The 18,947-nt window shown below is 38.9% G+C and overlaps 1 protein-coding gene across 1 annotated transcript in view; it reads right to left on the bottom strand.

Annotated features, from left to right (window-relative positions):
* Positions 1 to 192: 192 nt before the first annotated feature.
* PRTG (protogenin) overlaps positions 193 to 18,947 on the bottom strand; it is an 83,620-nt gene continuing 64,865 nt past the window's right edge. Inside the window, exons 12-20 of the mRNA XM_031616525.2 lie at positions 13,089 to 13,184; positions 12,473 to 12,659; positions 10,704 to 10,831; positions 9,773 to 9,943; positions 6,541 to 6,723; positions 5,278 to 5,398; positions 4,190 to 4,355; positions 3,131 to 3,235; positions 193 to 2,108 (exon numbers count right to left, since the gene is read on the bottom strand). Coding sequence (XP_031472385.2) covers positions 1,719 to 2,108; positions 3,131 to 3,235; positions 4,190 to 4,355; positions 5,278 to 5,398; positions 6,541 to 6,723; positions 9,773 to 9,943; positions 10,704 to 10,831; positions 12,473 to 12,659; positions 13,089 to 13,184 — 1,547 coding nt within the window. The 3' untranslated portion in view covers positions 193 to 1,718. The remainder of the gene's footprint in view (positions 2,109 to 3,130; positions 3,236 to 4,189; positions 4,356 to 5,277; positions 5,399 to 6,540; positions 6,724 to 9,772; positions 9,944 to 10,703; positions 10,832 to 12,472; positions 12,660 to 13,088; positions 13,185 to 18,947) is intronic.

Here is an 18,947-nt window from a genome sequence, read left to right as displayed (position 1 = left end):
GACCACCTTTTGATACATACAGAGCAATACCAAAGTCAGCCCAGCCTACCTTAGAAGTCAGAGGAGTTCCACCAGTCTTAAATAGAGCCAGGAGCTCCCATGGTTGCTTTCTCACAATATTACATTTTAAACTCTTTTTTTTTTTTTTTTTTTTTTTTTAAAGTAAAATGAGGAAAGCAGAGAAGAGGACTGGATAGTTATATAGGCAAGTTTATAACATTGGATGAGTCCAACCTCCTCTCTCTCTCTTCTCTCTCCTCCTCCCACCCCCATTAAGAAATAAAACACGATACCCTGTCAGTTTGCTCCACATTTTCATGAGGCAGCTCAAAGTAACACACTGTTCCCTGAGTACAGGAAAAACAAACAAACAAAAAACCAAACACCACAACACACTAGAATAACTTTTAAAAGAGGTAGTATCAAACAGGAATTGTATGGGTTCAAGGCAGTAGCACTACTTGTGTCCTTCAACAGACTCTTCAACTAAAGCTCTGGCTTTTTATTTCTCATGGTAGAGTTTTAGATAGGCTTATGTCACTCCCTGAGCTAAAATTCCTGGCTAACAGCATACTAGGCAAAGGCAAGGATCAGGGTTGTATCCCAAAAACAGCTCTGAGACATGCCATGAAGCTAGCAGTGCTTATCAGCATTCAAAGCTGAGTAAAAAATGAACTACGAGCTCATGATGCAGTTTACTTATAACATCTAAGAAGCATTTAAGGCATCTTTCCAAAATCCAAAGCAACTTTATAAATACTAAAAAGGCATAAGGCAAATCAGTAATTTCATTATATATAATGCAAGGCACCATTGCTAAGAAGTACTGCAATACCAGAGTACTCAGCATTATCATCTATTCCATATCTCTTAGGCAGAGTCAAACTGCTTGGAAATACTAAATACTTCTTCATTTTGCCATGCTTTTTAGCATTAATTGTCAATAAATTGATAGTATTTGTCACCGTGGGAACTCAATGTGCCCTAGAGCCCTAAGGGTACATCCTGCCAGCAGTCATTGGCACAAGTTTCTGGGGAAAGGCACTGTCCTAGGCTTCCTGGAGCTATGAGAAATCAAGAAGTACAAAAGATTTCACGTGGCTGTTCAAACAGAAGCACCAACTCCAGTTTCTGCAGTTTTGAACATTGTTTAGATCAGCCACATTAAAACATTACATTTTCTATTCTGAGATATCCTTCTTTTTAAAGGCAGAGCTTCAGCTAAACAATCTTGTTCATCTACCTATACAACTCCCTGGTTACTGAGCACACACGCACACACACACACGCATTCTATACTCAACAGGAAAAATAAAAAAAAAGAAACCTAAAATAAAACACTACTAGGAAGTATCATCAGTTCCATAGCTGAGACCAAATAGAACACAAACGAGGTAAAGCAGTTGTCTTTCAGAGTTCACCTCTCGGCAAACTGAGGTAGATAGTCAGCAAAAGAGCCAAAAGACTTCCCTTTGCTCCAGTGACATAATTTCAACTCTAGTCAGAAATCTTCTCTGTCCTTTCACATTTGTTGACCATCGAACATTCAAAATGAATGAGTTAAACAAACAAACAACAACAAAAAAAAACCCATTCAACAGAAATATGGGATCGCCTGTTGAGTTAGTCAGGCTTTCCACAATATAACTTTGGCTCCCTGTTCATTGTCCTTCGAACAGACATACACTGCAAGAATGTCTGATGTGGTCCTAAGGGTGTCAGTTTTGCACTGCAGAGTGTATCTGAAGAGGTGAGGTAGCAGGCTGGTCAGCAGCAAACAGCAGGCGAGACTCTTTGCTGTTACTTACGGTAGAATTCATCACTTTCTTACCCAAGTCACTGCTTACAAAAGGACTGGTAGCACAAGGAGTGGCACTTGTCACAGAGGAGAGGTGAATCTCATCATTGGATTCATGTGAAAATCTTCCAGAGTCACCAGTCTCATGACTTCCCTCGCTGTTGGCTGAATGCTCTGTATCAGCAGCAATACTGAACGGCACCTGGAAGTTAGACTGCTGGCCAGGAGAGCTGGGGGAGTCATCCTCACTGATCAGCACAGTAGTACCTGGCTGATAAAGACACACTGCCTGGACAAATCTTCTCTGAGGCTGTACAAAAAGCAGAGAGGAAAAGGTTATTCAGCCTCTGAAAAGCTACAAAATAATTTCAATTTTTACTGCAATTTCTAGCTCCAATTCAACCAGAGTGCTTCCAACAGCACTTGAATGGAACAACAATCCGGACTTTGCTACAGGAGATTAAGAATCAGTTTCAAACCTTGCTCACTCTTTTCTCTTCCGTACTAAATGATACAATCTCCTCTTGCTAAGCATGGCTTATCAAGGATGGTTTCACTGGAAAGATCTCAATAGTTTTATTTTAAAATATACTTGGTAAAGCTGTTTCCCATCCCTTCATGCATATTACTTAAGCATTAATTCTTGGGTCACAGCAAGTATTTTGCTCACAGGAACATCAGAAATGTACAGTTGCTCTAGCTTTATTATTCCTTAAACATACAAAAACACAATACAATTTAGTATTCTATAGAAATAAGATAGATGTTCCATAGATGTGAATTTGCACTATCATGTTCAGAATTTGTTTAAGGTTTCAGTTTTGAAGTGACGTTTTTCTAATTCAATTAGCACATCCATCCAGGGCAACAATTTTAGAATCAAGGCAGTTATAGCTCAGATTCTAAATTTCTTCAGTACTTTGAATAAATCACTGGTTTCTCATTGGTTCAGCAAACATAAGGTTTTAGCTGTCAGGATAGCAGGGGATTTTTAGATGTTTATACTTAATTTGCATTTATACAAAGTCTCTGCAGGTGTACTGTAAATGCTCTGCACAGACAGCAACAGAAATCTGTTTGCTCACAAAAGAGAACAGGCAAGAAAGTCATCAGTTGACTGTAAAGAGTTAAAATATTTGACAACCTGGGACAGAAAATGAAAAGTCCACATGACTTTGCTACAAGGTAGAACACAATCAACCTTAACAGAAGTAGAACTATTCTATCAAAAATTAGACCAGTAATGCTTTTCAACACACAGAAAACTCCCTAAATTCCTTTGCAAAGAGAGGGTAGTGAAGACTGTGTATCTCTGCACTTTAGACCAATTACCTCCTCAGTCTTCATCTTCTTAGTATCCTGGAAGAACAGCCACCTCTTCTTGCAGTTGGCCTTTGTGACAGGCCCATAGCTGTTAATAATAAGATCGGATCCCCCCTACCAAGAAAAGAGAGAGGAAGAGAGACAGACGTTTACTTTAACAAAATTAATTTCTAAGATATTTGAACATATTTCTCTATTCCTACCTATTGGCTCCATATTGAAAACAAAGGCAAACAAAGTCTTCCTTAGTGCTCAGTTTTCTGTGGTCTAGTATTCATTTGCTGCCTGAGACGAGTGAAGACCAGTTCCACTGAATCTGGCAGACTTACAGCCTGAACTCAGAGGTATGATACCACAAATATAGAGCAAACAATTCCAGTCTGTTTCTATTCTAGACTTCAGAGTGTCTGTGTCTGCAAGGAGCTCAGCTTCCACTGTTTTCCAGCTCTTGCCTAATTCTTCAAAGAACAGCTCAAATCAAGTTTGCGGTACTATGGGATATGCCTTAAATCAGTACATCTGTATGTGAAAGTAATCTAAGAGATTCTACACATCCACTGACACTTCCTGCCATCTAGATTAATCTGTAATTTGGCAAATGTAACTGCCCTACCAGTAAAAATACAGAAAGATATTTAATACCTCCTTCGTGTCTCACTTGACTGCACTGTACATCGGCACTGACTTTAACTAGAAGGCAAAAAGGACACTCACCTATCTCCTGCTCTTAGAATAGAAGCTCCAGACTAGCAAAGACAACCCACCAGCTACCCCTAAGCTGATGGACCTTTTATCCTCCGACGGTGTGCCAGAGCCAAAATTGGCAAACTGCAGAGTACAGTTTAAGACAAATGTTTTAAATCTCTAGCTAGATAATCTCTTTAGAAGTTTAAAATGAGTCTTGAAAATTTGATCCTGGATTGCCAGCCACACCTGTGCCTGTCCTATTAGAAAAAATCTGCTGTGGATTTGTGGTGTATATATTTTAATTTTGACAGAGACTTAAATGTTGTAACAATAAATTACAAGGAAAGATTTCTGTTTTGGTAGAAAATAAAGCTCAAGTACCTTAGCATCAACGAAGCTGTTTCCCACTATCATTGGCAATAAGGATTCTGCATTCTCTGCGATTCCTTCAGTGTTCTTCTCCACCTCATTAGCACTGGCTAATGAGATGTTGGTATGTGACAGCCGGTCAGTGCTTTGCTGCACAGGTTTAGGAGCAGATGTTTTCCTACATAATGTTAAGTAGGAATAAAGTTGACCCATAGGAAGAAAATACAGAGAATCAACGATAAAACTCAAGGCTATTATTAATCAAGCAACATTGGTATATTCTTAGCATCTACATTTTGTTATGCGATACACCCAATTCTCATGAAATTTAAATGTTATTGCTTGTGACAAAAATAACATCTGCTTCCAGTTAATCATGCACAGCCTACAAGCAGAAAGGAATTCTCATGATTACTAACATTATTTAGGTGAAGTAACCACTATTGATAGTAAGACCTTTCTACCATGCTACCCAGAGACTGTCTCTCAAACCATATTTTCTTCTGAGTGCGTGCAAAAAACCTGTTACTTTCAAACAGTTTTTAAAATACATATTTTTAGTAATTTATATTTGTTCTGATCCTACATTTACGAAAAGTCACTAGGGCCAGGTTAGGCCTCACAGCAGCTAATGACAAGGAAAACAGATGGTGGCTTGCACCAGTGTGGTGAAACTGCCTTACAAATCTGCTTCATGGCAAAATTCTTCTCATTCAGCAGCACTAACAGGTTAAAGCCTTGCAAACCAGATCTAAACAGACTGCAGGGTTAAGTATGAGGAAGATATGATGTAAAGCAGCATGTTTATCTGACTCAAAAGGCTCTTTTATTTGGAAAGATGCCTTGTATTTAGTTCTCAAAGCATTACTGACTCCCTCTGTGGGTTCTTCTATCGTTTCATTGTAGAAGGCCCTCAAGCAGAGTAGGAAGAGCCAACATAAGGTGAGGCTTTGCTTCCACTTTTGCTGGGAAGATGTGAAAAGACAAAGCTCTTCAAAGAACTTAGCACTGTTGGAGAAGAATGCATGTCTTAAGTGACTTGTGCTCATATACAAACAGGGTGTTGAAAAAGAGCTCACACTTCAAGAACAAAAACGTACCTGGCTTTACTGCGATAAATCAAGATCAAGATGCAGATAAGGATGCAGGTCAAGGCTATGCAAACCCCAACAACAATGCCAGTCATTGATTTTTGGTCCAGATGGTAATAGTCAGAATAAGCTATAGTAAAAAAGAACATAAAAAGGCTCAGAAAGTAGGAAGAGTTACCTCCTGCTCCCTGTCAGGAAACGAATGAACAGAATTACATTCACAATCACATAGAAAAATGAGATTTCCAGACATTCTCTGTCATACATTTTCACACTTCTGAAGAAAAAGCTTATAAACCAAATAAAGCAGTGTATGCAGCAATGATGGGGTGGGTGGGGGAAGAACAGACAGCCCCACACTACTCTGCAGTGATCTACAGCACAAAGCAAAGAAGCCTGGCTCCAACCCCTTCCTACTGGATCACAAACAGAAAAGGCTTGGAGAATTCCAGCCACTGTCACCTAAAAAGGTCTTACACTTTGACTATTACCCTAAACCTGAGTGCATGATTGTAGTTATTCAGGCCTGAAATATACTTGAATTTCAGAAAGGCAGAAAACCTGAGCAAGAAAAATCCCTGCGTGAATCACAATTCAGTGTGTAACAGCGAGGAAAGTTTAGAAGTTTCATATAACTGAATAATTACTAGCTTTGGTCTCACAAACATATTGAAAGTCTCGGAGAAGTCACTGTGACAAATCCCATTCTGTGACAGACAAGGCCAATCATTCTTCTATTGTTATACAGAGAAACCATAGAACTTGCCATGATTTCCTCAAGGTAGCACATATTGCTCCTTAAAGAGCTGCAGGTGGGGCTGAATTCTTCAGTGAAACCATATGCTAGTATACCACTGACTGACTGGTTGATTTAGGTTGCTGGAATTCTAGGAGCCAGCAAATTTCAACAGATTTATTTGAGATGCGATCTAATCTCTGCTGGGCTGTCTGGTTCTAACTGACTCAGTGCTATTGGCATCCCAAGCCAAACAAAGGACTTAGAGGAAATGCCTCAGCAAAGTTAGTAAAATCCAAAATAGCTAGATATGCCCACTTGATAAGCAAACGTCCAACTTCTATGCAATTAAACCAGTTCTGAGTTGCACTGAGACAGAAATTCCAAAAGTTTCATTTAGAAAGAAAATGCTACACTGTTAGGACCACCTCACAAAAAACAGAATGGTTTATCCAGAAAGTAGTTGCAAGTGAAAATGAACAGGGATCTTTTTTCCCAGTACTTGTGATGGAATTAATGAGAACATTGCTGCTGACCTGTGGAATCTCCTGAATCCAAGCGTTTCGGTCTCTGATTAGACTCTGATGTCTCCTTTGGCAGGACAGCAAGTTCCACTACATTTGAGAAGGGTCCTTCTCCCACTTCATTGGAGGCTGCTATTTTGACCAAGTAGACATTTCCTGCTACAAGATTTTCCAGCAAAGCCATAGTCATTGCTCCTGTGAAAATATAAATATACAGTTCCAGTTAAACAATAGGAACAAACTGAGATTTTTTCAGGTTGGAACCTCTAAGGAGATGCCCCAGTTGCTAGCCAGACTTTCAGCCACAGAAAGCAGAAGAGTAGATATCCTTCATCTACTAATTTATATGCCTCCTAGATCTCCTAGGTGGAATGGCACTGTACTGTGAATATCAGTAAAAGTCATCATATCAACATAATTCATGTTCAGTTTAACAAATTTCAGGTCTATTTGGTAAAATGAACAGGACAGACTTGGAAAAGTACATTACACCATGCTTTTAAAATGAAATTAAACCCTATTTAAACACATGTAGGCTTCCTTGATTACTATACATCTAAGTTGTGCTACTAAAATATTACAGAAAATGTCCTTCTCACTTGCTGAGGATTCATTTTCTAAAATCACTACAGGCAGAAGAAATAGATTAAGAACGTAAACAGGATTCATTTGCACTGTCATAAGACACACAAAACTCCTATCAAGTCAGTGACAGTTTTGGCTGTCCAGGGACTGCAGACTGCTGCTTAAAATTAGAATTGCTTTCTAAAATGCCTATGTTCCTTCCTACCATGGAAGTATATTGTTTTTCCTTCCCTAAACAGTGGCAGTTACAAGACCAAATCTATCCCCTGTTCTCTTTCATACATTCACTTTCTTGGACTTAAATCTAAATTTCAACCTTTCAAATCAGCTTCAGAAGTCAGAATGTATAGTATCACAGGAGCATATGAAATATAAGGCTGTTTTGTTGACAGAAAAAACTGTACATCTGGCAAAGGAGAATCTACTTCAAAAGCTACTTCATAAAAGAAACACCCACCAGCTGAAAGCATTTGAAGTAAAACGTGAGGTATCTGTAACCAAAGGAGCTGTAATATCTAGCACCAGCAAGGGTGAAAGGTCATGTTTCAATATTAGAGGCTCTTTCCCACCATCTCCTTTCAAATCTGCTGCATTGCTAAAGCAAGTAAGCACTTTGTACTGATTTACTGCACAGCAAGTGTGTAAAGGCTGTAACTTCTGATCCACTTGAAAAGAACTAAGCAAGAGAGGGGGAAGTGGCTGGAAGATAACTCACATCACAGATCAGCAACAAACTGCAGCTGTATCTTAATTCTGCCATGTCTAATACAAGCTTGATCAAACTGGAGGGTTTTTGTTGGTGATGGTTTTGTTTTGTTTTGTTTTGTTTAGCTGGTGGATTGGTGGAATTTTTCAGGCATAAACTGAAGCCTATGCTAGGACTTTTGCAGGTGATAGCATTGGTTTGTGGGTTTCTTTTTCTTTTTGCTCTGGTTTCACTGGTTACTTTGTTTTGGGTATCTTTTAAGGTATGGGAAATGAACGGGGTTCACATATCACAAATTTTCTCCAGAAGTTTAGTGTCGAGACAAAACAATGCTGTTTATTGTACAGGATTAGCTGATCTTGACAAAACAAGTGCATCTAAAAGATTCTAACTGAAATTACCCATGACAGGACTGTCAAAGGAGTATTCGCCCAGTTTCCCCTTTGCGTCATCATCTTTCACAGCTCTCATCTGTACTTGAACTAAGTATACTACAGACTGTCCTAACACATCAAGATGCCTGAATTCCATGCCATGCCTCAAATCCAAATGCATCTATCCAACTACAAAATCAGCGATGAACACTGATGAACACAGTAATGCACTGAGATCTGTAGCTCTCCATTTGTTCATTCCCTCCAGCATGTTCAGTACAGGAACACATACAATGTTGATTGTTACTGAGATCCCCCTCATTTCAAGTATCTATGGTAAAATATAACAACTTTCTTTGTAACTTTTAGTAACATAAAACCGACATGTTCAGTCTTACAGTTACAATTTGTGAATATTTCAAAAACTATCTCATAATTTTTGCTCAGGGTTAACAGTCATTTTACTGCTGCTTTTCACAACAATTTCACACAATTTCTATTGTAGGTCAACCTGAAAAGCACTATTCTGCTCCAGCAAAGACAAAGTGGGACTGCAGCTTTTCAAAATGGCTGTTGGTTTTCCATCCTCTTTTCAGAAGTGGCACGTGGGACAACCATCAGTTTTCAATTAAAACAGTTCAGTCTCAATGATGGAAAAAATAACTGTCCTTCACGATTCCATTTCAAAAGTCATTAAGTTTTGTATATTCTCTTATACAGAAAATTTAAAGCATCACTCTCTGGTGACAAGTAAGCTTTCAGCCATGAAACAACAGAACAAAATATAGCTATTCCTAGGCAACCCTCTTTCCTACGCTACTCAACACATGACTTTACTCCATAACACAGAGCTCCCTTCCTTGGTTTAATATATTATGCAAACATCTATTCTTAACTGCTTCTGCCAATTCTGAATACCAATCTAAGAGCAAATGCCTTTTTTCCTGGCTACAATAGAAACCTGTTCTTGATGGAGCGCTTCAAATCGAAGTATTACTCTGGAAAGTACCTATAAAACCTAAATCTGTATGTGATCACAAACTATGACTACAGTTCATATTACTATCACCATACCTGAAATACTGATAAATCAGCTAGCTGGATTTCAGCATTTCAAGAGAGCCAGAGAGTTAAATTCAATTTGCACAGCTATTTACTAGGAGTAGAATAAAGTTCATTACGCAAACTCAGTTTACTGGATTGGCAGTGATCAGAAGAAACATATAAATCCACACAGCCATATTTAAAAATGTACTTCTGAAAGGCAAGGCATCTTAGAGGCTTCAGATTTGAAAGAGTACTTTCAAAAAGGAGAACCATCATGATCATTTATCACAGAACTGTGATGATTTATGAGACGTGCACCCACTAAGCTCCAAAGCAACACAGACAACCCCAGTCCCCTCACCTTCTGAGGTATTAACTGGTTCTTAGCATGTTTTCATCACAACTCTTGGAATAATTCTAAACTAATTATAACTTTTATCTGAACATTTATATTCTAACTGTAGTCCACGGGGTTTGAAAGTTAAGAAGCATCACTGTCAGTCCAGGTCATACACTTATGATTTTCATTTACCTTCTCTGTGCAACACTTGCCATTCCCCAGCAATCCAAGACTTCCTGGATGCATACAGAATAGTGTATCGTGTGACAACTGTTTCAGGACCATCAGGTGGCTTCCAGGAAACCAAAGCTGTATCATCTTCTATCAAAGTCACCTTCACTCCTACTGGAGGGCCAGATGGTGCTGTGAGAACAGTAACACAGTACTATTAGGCTAACTTAATTTACATGCAGTTAAACTGCTGTGCAGACCCAATGGCTATTGCTGTATCCCAGATAACATAGAAACAAACACATATTTACTGCTCCTCAACAGAAACTCTCCTGTTAACTCTGACCTGGCCAATGGCTTAGATTTTTCTAAACAAGTTCCACATTTTTTTTGCTTTACTCCAAAATAAAACAGTAACTGACAATGCAAAAAATCCCCTGCAAACAGGTACATTACAAACACACTGAGAATGTGCAACTCAGTTATATTGAAAATGTGCACCTGAAGTTTTCAATTTTCACTCATCAAACTGGCAGGTAAGCAAAACTAACAGCCAGAGCACTAGAAACAATGGTGTACAAATAATAGTCTTACAGCTCCTAAAACTGATGGATTTTAAAATATGCTTTCACAATACCTGTAAATGAACCACAGCTCTTCAATACATATTTTAAATTTTTTATTGAAGTTATCCCAGTGGTTGCTAATTGTGTACACATATTTTATTTAAAACTGGTTGCTCATTTAAGGCAGATTTTGAAAAAGAATTTCATAGTTTGAAAAAACTGACTTTCCTGAAAACATTTTTTTATCTTCCACTGAGAGCAGCATTATCTGTATATTAGAATCAAGTCTTTCTCCCGCATATAGCTTCAAATTAATGAGCAGTTTTTTAGGTCATTTGGTGTACAGAACTTTCCAGAACCCTGTGGTCCTCTCTTAGTGCCCTTACCTTCTGGAAGGGTAGTATGATAGACTACTGGACTCCAGGGACTAGAGAGCTGGTCCACATGCAACCGAACTGCAAATTCATACATGGTTTTTGGTTCAAGACCTTGAACTAACATGTGAGTCTCTGACCTGTACAGATAAAATAAAAGAAATACAACAGCATGAAATGACTTGAAGATCCAGATCTCAAATGATATCTCTTAGCCACTTTGAGTAGATTCCCACTGTCAGCTCCATACAGGACAAACCAGTTAAGTTCAGACATGTGGTCCATCCGCACTGCCTAGCTGAAAGATAACTGAACCAACCCTGGAGCTCTCTAGAAGACATTATGTTTGCCATTGATTGTTTTAAGTTTTTATACAGGTTGTTTGGATTCACTGATTCACAAGTCAGGCCAAGAACATCATGGCCCAGACTTACCAGCAGGTATCCTAAGTCCAGCTCTTTCCACATCTGTTCATACAACACTGCTTTAAACTGGAGTAACACAAACTACAGCCACAGTTGAAAAGACACATGTTCCTGGTTCTATTATCTGTTCTTGGTTCTACGTCTCAGATCACAGTACAATCATAGGCTAATGCATGCAATTCCCCTTTACATTTATGGCCTCTATCACCCCCATGTTTAGGGGATCTCTATGGAATATGAATCTTCCCTACTCGTATTGTAGTCAAACATATTGATTTTAATATTTATGGCATTAATTATAATACTGCAACTTACTATTTGATCACAATGTACTGTAGACAGTCTGCTATATTTTGATTCTGGGAAATACAAATGTTTCACGGATACTAGGGTTAATTCAGCATGTAATACCTACATTGAGATTCAATCTCAGGATGATATTATGAAATAGATCTCACTTTATTAAATCTGATTTAGTATTTTCATCTTCAGGGGCGCAAGGCCAGTCACCAATACTGAAAGTACTTCTATCCTATCACAACAGCAGTAATTGCTACTATGCTCCACGTTATATAGCAAGAATTTTACATGGTGAATATACCATATCCACTTGTTAACTCAGGAGTTAACGGCAGAGAATGTATTCTTTGAAGAGAAAACCATCCACGTTAGAACGGAAGCCATCTCTTAACACAACATTTACCTTCTTTAAAAGGCTTGAGCAAACAGAAGTATTGAGGAAGCTACACATATATTCCCTCAACAGCACCATGGCCACCACTGCAAGCAACCACAGTGGACCAAAGTCTTCTACTCCCATACTACCTGGGCACAGAGTTGTACACTCAGCTCAGGCAGAATTTCTTCTGTGTCCTACTGCTCTGTGATACACACACTGCTTCTCTGAAGAGTAAGCTGTAAGTCCCACTCAGCTTTCTCCTGATGCCACATATTTAGGAGTGTTGGTATGCTCAGCCCATCAAAACTCAAGAGTTTTTGTTTCCAGTCTTAATATGCAGTCTTCAATGCACGCAGGCCCATTTTTGAACAAAGATGCTACCCGTAAAATAAATAATCACTTTGGTTGAAAAAGAGCTTAACAATAAATTCAACTTAGCTAAATAAAGCCTTTAAAAATTCAAGAGCTTGTCCAGTGATGGATGACAGATCCATCAGAAAACTAAGGTGTTCTACAGTCACATCTTATATAACCAAAGAAACAGAACTCGCCCCTAGGAAAATCACACAGCCCTTTGTAACAATTTGTATCCTCCTTAAAGGAAATTAAAAGAGGGCAAAAAGACTGGAAACTGGATCCAGAAATGACAACTCAAGATGCAACAGCACTGCACTTACGTTTGAAGGTACAGAACCAGAGATGCATTCTGCAGTCCTACTGGGTTGCAGCGGATCGTGTAATTAATGACCTGTGCAGATGTAAAGGCAGGCTTTCCCCAGTGAAGGTAGATAGAAGATGAAGTGTTAGCTTTAGCATAGAGATGGTGAGGGGGTGGTGGTGGTGGCACCATGCGATCACGGACAGCTTTTTAAAAGGAAAAAGAAGCATAAATTATTTAATGAACCATATACAGATATTGGTAAGGCTAAGAGACAGGTCTGAACCCACAGGTTTAGATTCAAATCTGCTCCTACTCAGTATTTTACCTGTTATTCAGACCCAGGAATCTGTTCAAGGTACGGAACTGATAAGATACATGATGTATCACTGGTTAGATGACACAGACAACGCAATAGGGAAGGAAAATGCATTTGGTAGCTCATCTTGTTTCTTCAGCTGAAGCTTGTAGAAACAGGAGAATGTTTCTGACTAGGACAGTACTTATCATAAACGGGATCTTTCTGTCTCTGTATTTTACACTGAATTGATTACTTATAGGTTAAAATCAAAAGCTGCTAGGATCCTGAAACAGCTCAGATCTTAATGAGTACTTCATGCATCTACAGCACTTACAGACACATCCTGGAGTGCTGACTGTTTGGTCTGCTTGATAACCTTCTTCCATATTGTTATATGCCAGCAGCCTTACATGATACTTTCTTCTAGGATCTGCACAAACAGAAAATGAATAATTAGATTTAAGTATAAAATAAGGATTTTCAGGCAGTGAGATAACTTGAATGTTCTGCACATTCATTTCAAAATTTGACTGCTACAATCTACGGACTGGTAAACAGGGTGAATGTGTGGATGAATCCTTTTCTCACCCAGCCCTGTGAATTTTCACCAATCTTTTGTCTAGACTGTACTGGGATCAGTCACATATACCAGTCTTGCTTCCAATAACCTGAAACAGAATTTTCTAATAGATATCAGTAGGAGAAAGATAAATATCACATTTCTAGTTTAAACAAACCCACACCTTCACAGCTACAGAACTAGATTTTTTAAAAATAGTATTATTTAGCATATTGAAAATGTTTTCAGTGAATTTCAGAGATCTGTTGAAACGAATAGCATGAGGTCCACAGCAACCAAAATTTATTTCCGGATAAACAGGCTGGAATGAAGCAGAGCAAGAAAGGCAAACACAGAAAGACTGGTTCCAGCAACCAAATGGGAAAAGTTTTGGTTCAAGACTCCTAGAGGATATATACTACTGTGAAACAAGTCATTGTTAATAATGCCTTTCACTTAAAACTACTACTTCCATGTGTTTTCCTGAAAGCTAACTGTCATTCACATAGGGTCACTGTTCCTGGCTTGAATGGTCTCCCTGCTTGCTTTTCTCTAGCCATGTCCTTGGATCCTCATATTACAGTTTGCTGCTGCTCTGGCCACGTCTGTGGGTTCTCACATTGCAGTTTGCTGCTCTTCTCTGTTTTGTTAATGATGCACTAGCCTTGATCCAAATAAATAAATACAACAAATAAAATACTACAAATAAAAATAAAATACTACAGAATATTGTAAAAACAAATAAAATACTACAGAGTTAAGAAGTGGATCTTCAGCTTTTCATAGCTACAAGTTCAAACCTCCAGAACAGCTGTGCTGCCAGAACCAGCTTCTCTGCAGCCCGGACATTTGTTAACAAATCTCACCTGTACAAGGGATGATTTCCAAAGCAGTAGTGCAAATGAGCTCTTCTAGGTTCAGCTAAACTTTAAAGCAGCAGAGATATACATATAATTTTCCCCCTCCTTTGTTACGGCTACTGAAAGTACTTCTTTCCATTAATATTCTAAGAAGGACTGGACAGATGTTATATAACTGTCCTGGTATCCACAAAATTATCTCTTTTCAAAATAAACTCTCCTATTTCTCTTTTCACCTGAGATTTGACATGGCCTCTCATGAAATAAACAGGAATGCAGTTCCCTGACATTTTTCACACATATAGGACTTCTGCTGACATCAGACCATTAGCTCCCTCTGCAGTCTCTGCATCAGCATTGCAATCAACAAATCTCAATTCTATCCCATACAAACAGCATAGTGACTTCAGAGTAATGCATTTTGTAAAATGTTTTCACGCTTATTTTGAAATAGGCAGTCTTTTTGTGATGTAGATACTAACATCAGTTTTAATGCAATATCACTGGATACATTTTACATTTAGATTTATTTTAAAATACTATTTTACTGAAATCCAAGCACAAGTGGTAATAAAAAAGGGGATCTGAAAATTGGATTTATTCCTTTGATGTCTTTAATGTTATCAGGAGAATAAGCAAGAAAAGCCTAGTCCCATTTTTCGAATAGACTCCCATGTTACAAGGAAGCAATATAAATAGAAAAATGTTGTAAAAAAAAAAAAAAAGAAAGAAACTAGAGTAAAATTGTCATTTGCTTTGAAGTTTCTTTTCAGTTTATAATGTCAGTCTAACAGTAGATGAAGTCAGTTACTCCAAGTCAACAACATCACAATCATATAAAAGAAAACCAGAATTATATACCTCCTTAGGCTTCCTGCTTAACCTGTGTTAGGAATGCATGTATTTACCACATAACAGGGCAGCAGAGGGGCAGTCTGACAAAATTGCATCTGGCATGGAAGTGTGGATGAAGCAGAGGGTGGAATTGAATTTCTCCATGTAGAAAAAATGGCACCCACTGGCATTCATCAACACCTGCTGAATACTTATGGAGGCCAAGCAGTAGACATGAGGCACAGTGAGGCACTGCTGTGTTTCAGCAGTGGGGACAGCGATGTGAAAGACAAACCAAGTTTCGGATTGCTACACACAATTGTTACACCGTGAAATGAACAGTGTCCATATCACCTCATCTGCACAAATCAGTGGATTACGACCAGGGAACTGTGTGTGGAGCTGAATGTCAGATTTAATGCATTAGAAACAAGGGTGACAAGGTTGGAACATTGCAAAGTTTGTGCCAAATGGGTCCCACAAATGCTACACTGTAGTATGCAAGTTTGTCAGGACCAACACGAGGCTCAAGGTGACAGTTTTCTGGATTGTATCATTACCGGTGACAAGATGGGGTGTCACCACTACAAGCTGGAGTCAAAACAGCAGTCTGTGAGATGGCAACACGTGAGCTGCCCATTGAAGGAAAAGTTCAAGACACAGCCCTCAGGAAGTAAAGTGATGTGCACTGTCTTTCAGGAAAGGAAAGGGGTGATCCTTCTTGATTTCTTGGAACCTGGTCAAGACATCAGCTCTTATCATTTCATCAGGATGATGACTAAGCTGAAAGCTCAAACTTACAGAGTCAGGCCAGAGAAAGGGATAACTTTCCTCCTGCAACATGGTAACACCAGGCCCCATATCAGTTTGAAGACTGTGAAGCATGTTGTCAATCTTGGCTGGGCTGTCCTACCACAGCCACTGTACAGTCCAAGTTTGGCACCTTTTGACTTCCATCTGTTCAGGCCAATGAAAAGTGGACTGTGTGGACAACAACTTCCTAGCATCAACACCATCATAAAAGCTGTGGAACAGTGGGTCACCTCCGCTGGTGCATATTTGCATGATTGCAGCATGCAGGCTCTCGTTCATCGCTGGCAAAAATGCACAGCTAATGGTTGACTGCGTTGCAAAAGTATTTTGTAGCTGAGAATTTTCTCTATCAAATAGTGTTACTGTGCTCCTTGTGTTTGTTATAATTTCCAGGGAAACAAATGGAAGGCATTACTTTTGGAGCAACCCATGCAATAATCTACTTTCCCATCCGTTCGCAGAAGAAACTTCAGCTCAAGTACTGTTTAGCAGATCCTTGAGATTCCATACAGACAGGTGGCATCCAACCAGCCCAGGGTCACACAGTCTGTACCTTTTTCTTTACAAGTTCCTGCAGCACAGACCCCTGCTGCATTTCCGCAAGAGGCGAGATGACAGACACAGCCATTTATCATCCTGCTGAGCACCTTCAAAAACGCCATGCCTTTTGAAAGTGGTCACCCAGAACTGATCGTCTTCACTGTGAAGTGAAGAATAGCTGAGGTCTGGTGCCCTGCTGAGCTGAATGAGGAGTTCTGTGAGGTCTGTTTATCCTCACTGCTTTTTTTTTTTTTTTTTTTTAACCTGAATTCCTAGTTAACGCTTGACTGGGGAGAAGAAAAATGGGAAGTGGAAAAAAGGGGAAAATTTAACTCCCACAGAAAAAAAAAAGAATTCACATGTTTTTAAGAAAAAAAGTACATTTTTGAATCAGTGGTTTTTTTAATTTTTTTTTTTTTACTAATGCCACACATTTTAAGAAAAGCACAACACTGAATACCAACTCATCTTGCTTTTGTGTAATGCAAGAAGTTTCAAAAAGAATTACCTTCATGAAGAACTTGTTTAAAAAAAATGAAGTCTTTCAGCTAACCTGTGGCATCTAAACTCCAAGGTTATTTCCACTTCATACACAGTACATCGTGGTTCAGCTGGCAGCAAGACCAGTTTAATCCAAAAGCGATGTGTCACAATTTTTAAGCTGTCTTACGCTACTGTTTCTATGGCTGAAAAAATAACCTGCTTGTATCTGTAACTGAAACAGTAATTGAGCTGGGCTGCATTAGGAAGCAGCCAAGTAAAGCCTAAATATTACAGCAAACAGAAGAGGAGCCTACAAAAGAATTCTAAGACAGCATATTAAGCAGCTGATACAAAACTTGCTTCGCAGATCACATGCATAACATTAGTGAAGACCAAACTATCTGCTGAGATGTTCCTCACTGTTGATCATAGCTCAGTATGTGCAAAATGAGATAACTAATAGCCAAAAGTCTACCTCAAGTTCCAAAAAATAGTTGTGTAAGTTTTATGGAAAATACTCTTTGTCTGAAGAAGCTTCTGTTTTGAAAATTATGAAGAACTGCTAGTTTTCTTCACAGGCTCACGATGTGATTTATTCCTAAACAGCAATCCCCAAAAAGCTTGGCACAAACACTTTCACCTAGCAATTCATCAACGGGATCAAACATTCAAAGCCAGACACATCCTTAGAGAGAAAACAAACTTCAGAAGGTTCCTCATCATTAACCAACATAGGTATCCTGAACAGCTTACACATATATCATTGATAAAAGTCTGCAGATGGCGTGGCCACCTATGGGGCTGACAGTCTCAAATTCACCATGTGCCATCCATGTACATCACACAGCAACAGGAGGCTGAGCTCAGAAGTCAGGGAAGTGAACGCTGAGGCCATCATTCATGCTCATAAGAGACCCAGAAGTAACACTTCTTTCCACAGATGATCACTGCTACTGAGAAACAAAGCAGGCACAGTGATTCACACCAGCCATCCAACACAAAATTCAATTCAAGTAAAACAAAGAAAGAAATAAATAAAAGCCCCTCGCATTAAGACTTCACCTCTGCGTCTTCAACATGCTTACACAAACAGCCTGGTAACACGGAGCCATTTCATTTAATTCTCTTGCATTTGCAATTGTCAGCATTTGTGCAGTGGCTGAACGGTTGTTCCCAGAGCTGAGGTGAACAGGAGCAATTCTGTAACCTATTTACCAAGCTGGATGATGTTTAGTTAAATTTGTCCTGCTGAATGTTTTTGTTTGTTTTGCTTATTTGTTTCTGTTTTGTTTTGAATGCTGCTGGCTATGTTAAGTTGTGTAAAATTGTCACAGAACCTACAGCCTTTTTACAGGCACTTTAATTGTTATTACTGAAAAGGACACAAAAACAACACTGTACACATCAAGAGGCCAACACTGACATCAATATAAACATACAACAGTTAATACACAGACTTCATTACAGGAATGCCTCTGAAGTACCCAGAGACTGTATTTTAAAAGACATTGGAGACTGGATGTGACAGCTTCACACAGCACAGTAAGATCTGCCTTGTGCTCCTGCTTCATATAATCAAAACCTGTCAGTATCTAGAACACATGAATAGTAAGATCAGCCATGTATCTTTGGTAATAATAACCCTATAGGAATTGGAAAAAGCTAAATATGCCTTACAGTGATTAATTAAAAAACACCAAAATAGATATTGTCCCAAACATCACTGCTTTATGTTATTTATTTTTTTAATGTAGAAGCAGCCTCATTTTCTTACAGCAGTGTTTGTAGCTAGGTCACTGCTCCCTAGTGATGCTCCTCTGGAATCCCACATCCCATTGTTCACTCTCCCATAAAAATCTGCAGGTTCAACCCTGGTACTTCTTCCAGCATAAGGACACACGGGGGAGCCTTCTCCTTGTTTTGCAAATCTATGGATTGGTTCTGCACCTACAGGAGAACTATGGCAAAGCTAAGTACTGCAAGTATGAGCGAAAATACATCGAACTACCATTTAAAACACAGATTGTGACTTGGAGAAAAACAAACATTACAGTAGCTGAGGTCTGGCAGAGTTTGAACGACATCTCTATTTTCTTGTACTGTA

Source organism: Phasianus colchicus, chromosome 12, assembly GCF_987193195.1.
Source record: "Phasianus colchicus chromosome 12, bPhaCol1.hap1.1, whole genome shotgun sequence".
NCBI lineage: Eukaryota > Metazoa > Chordata > Aves > Galliformes > Phasianidae > Phasianus > Phasianus colchicus.
Note: the sequence above shows the minus strand (reverse complement) of the source record. Positions and strands in the feature narration are given on the sequence as shown.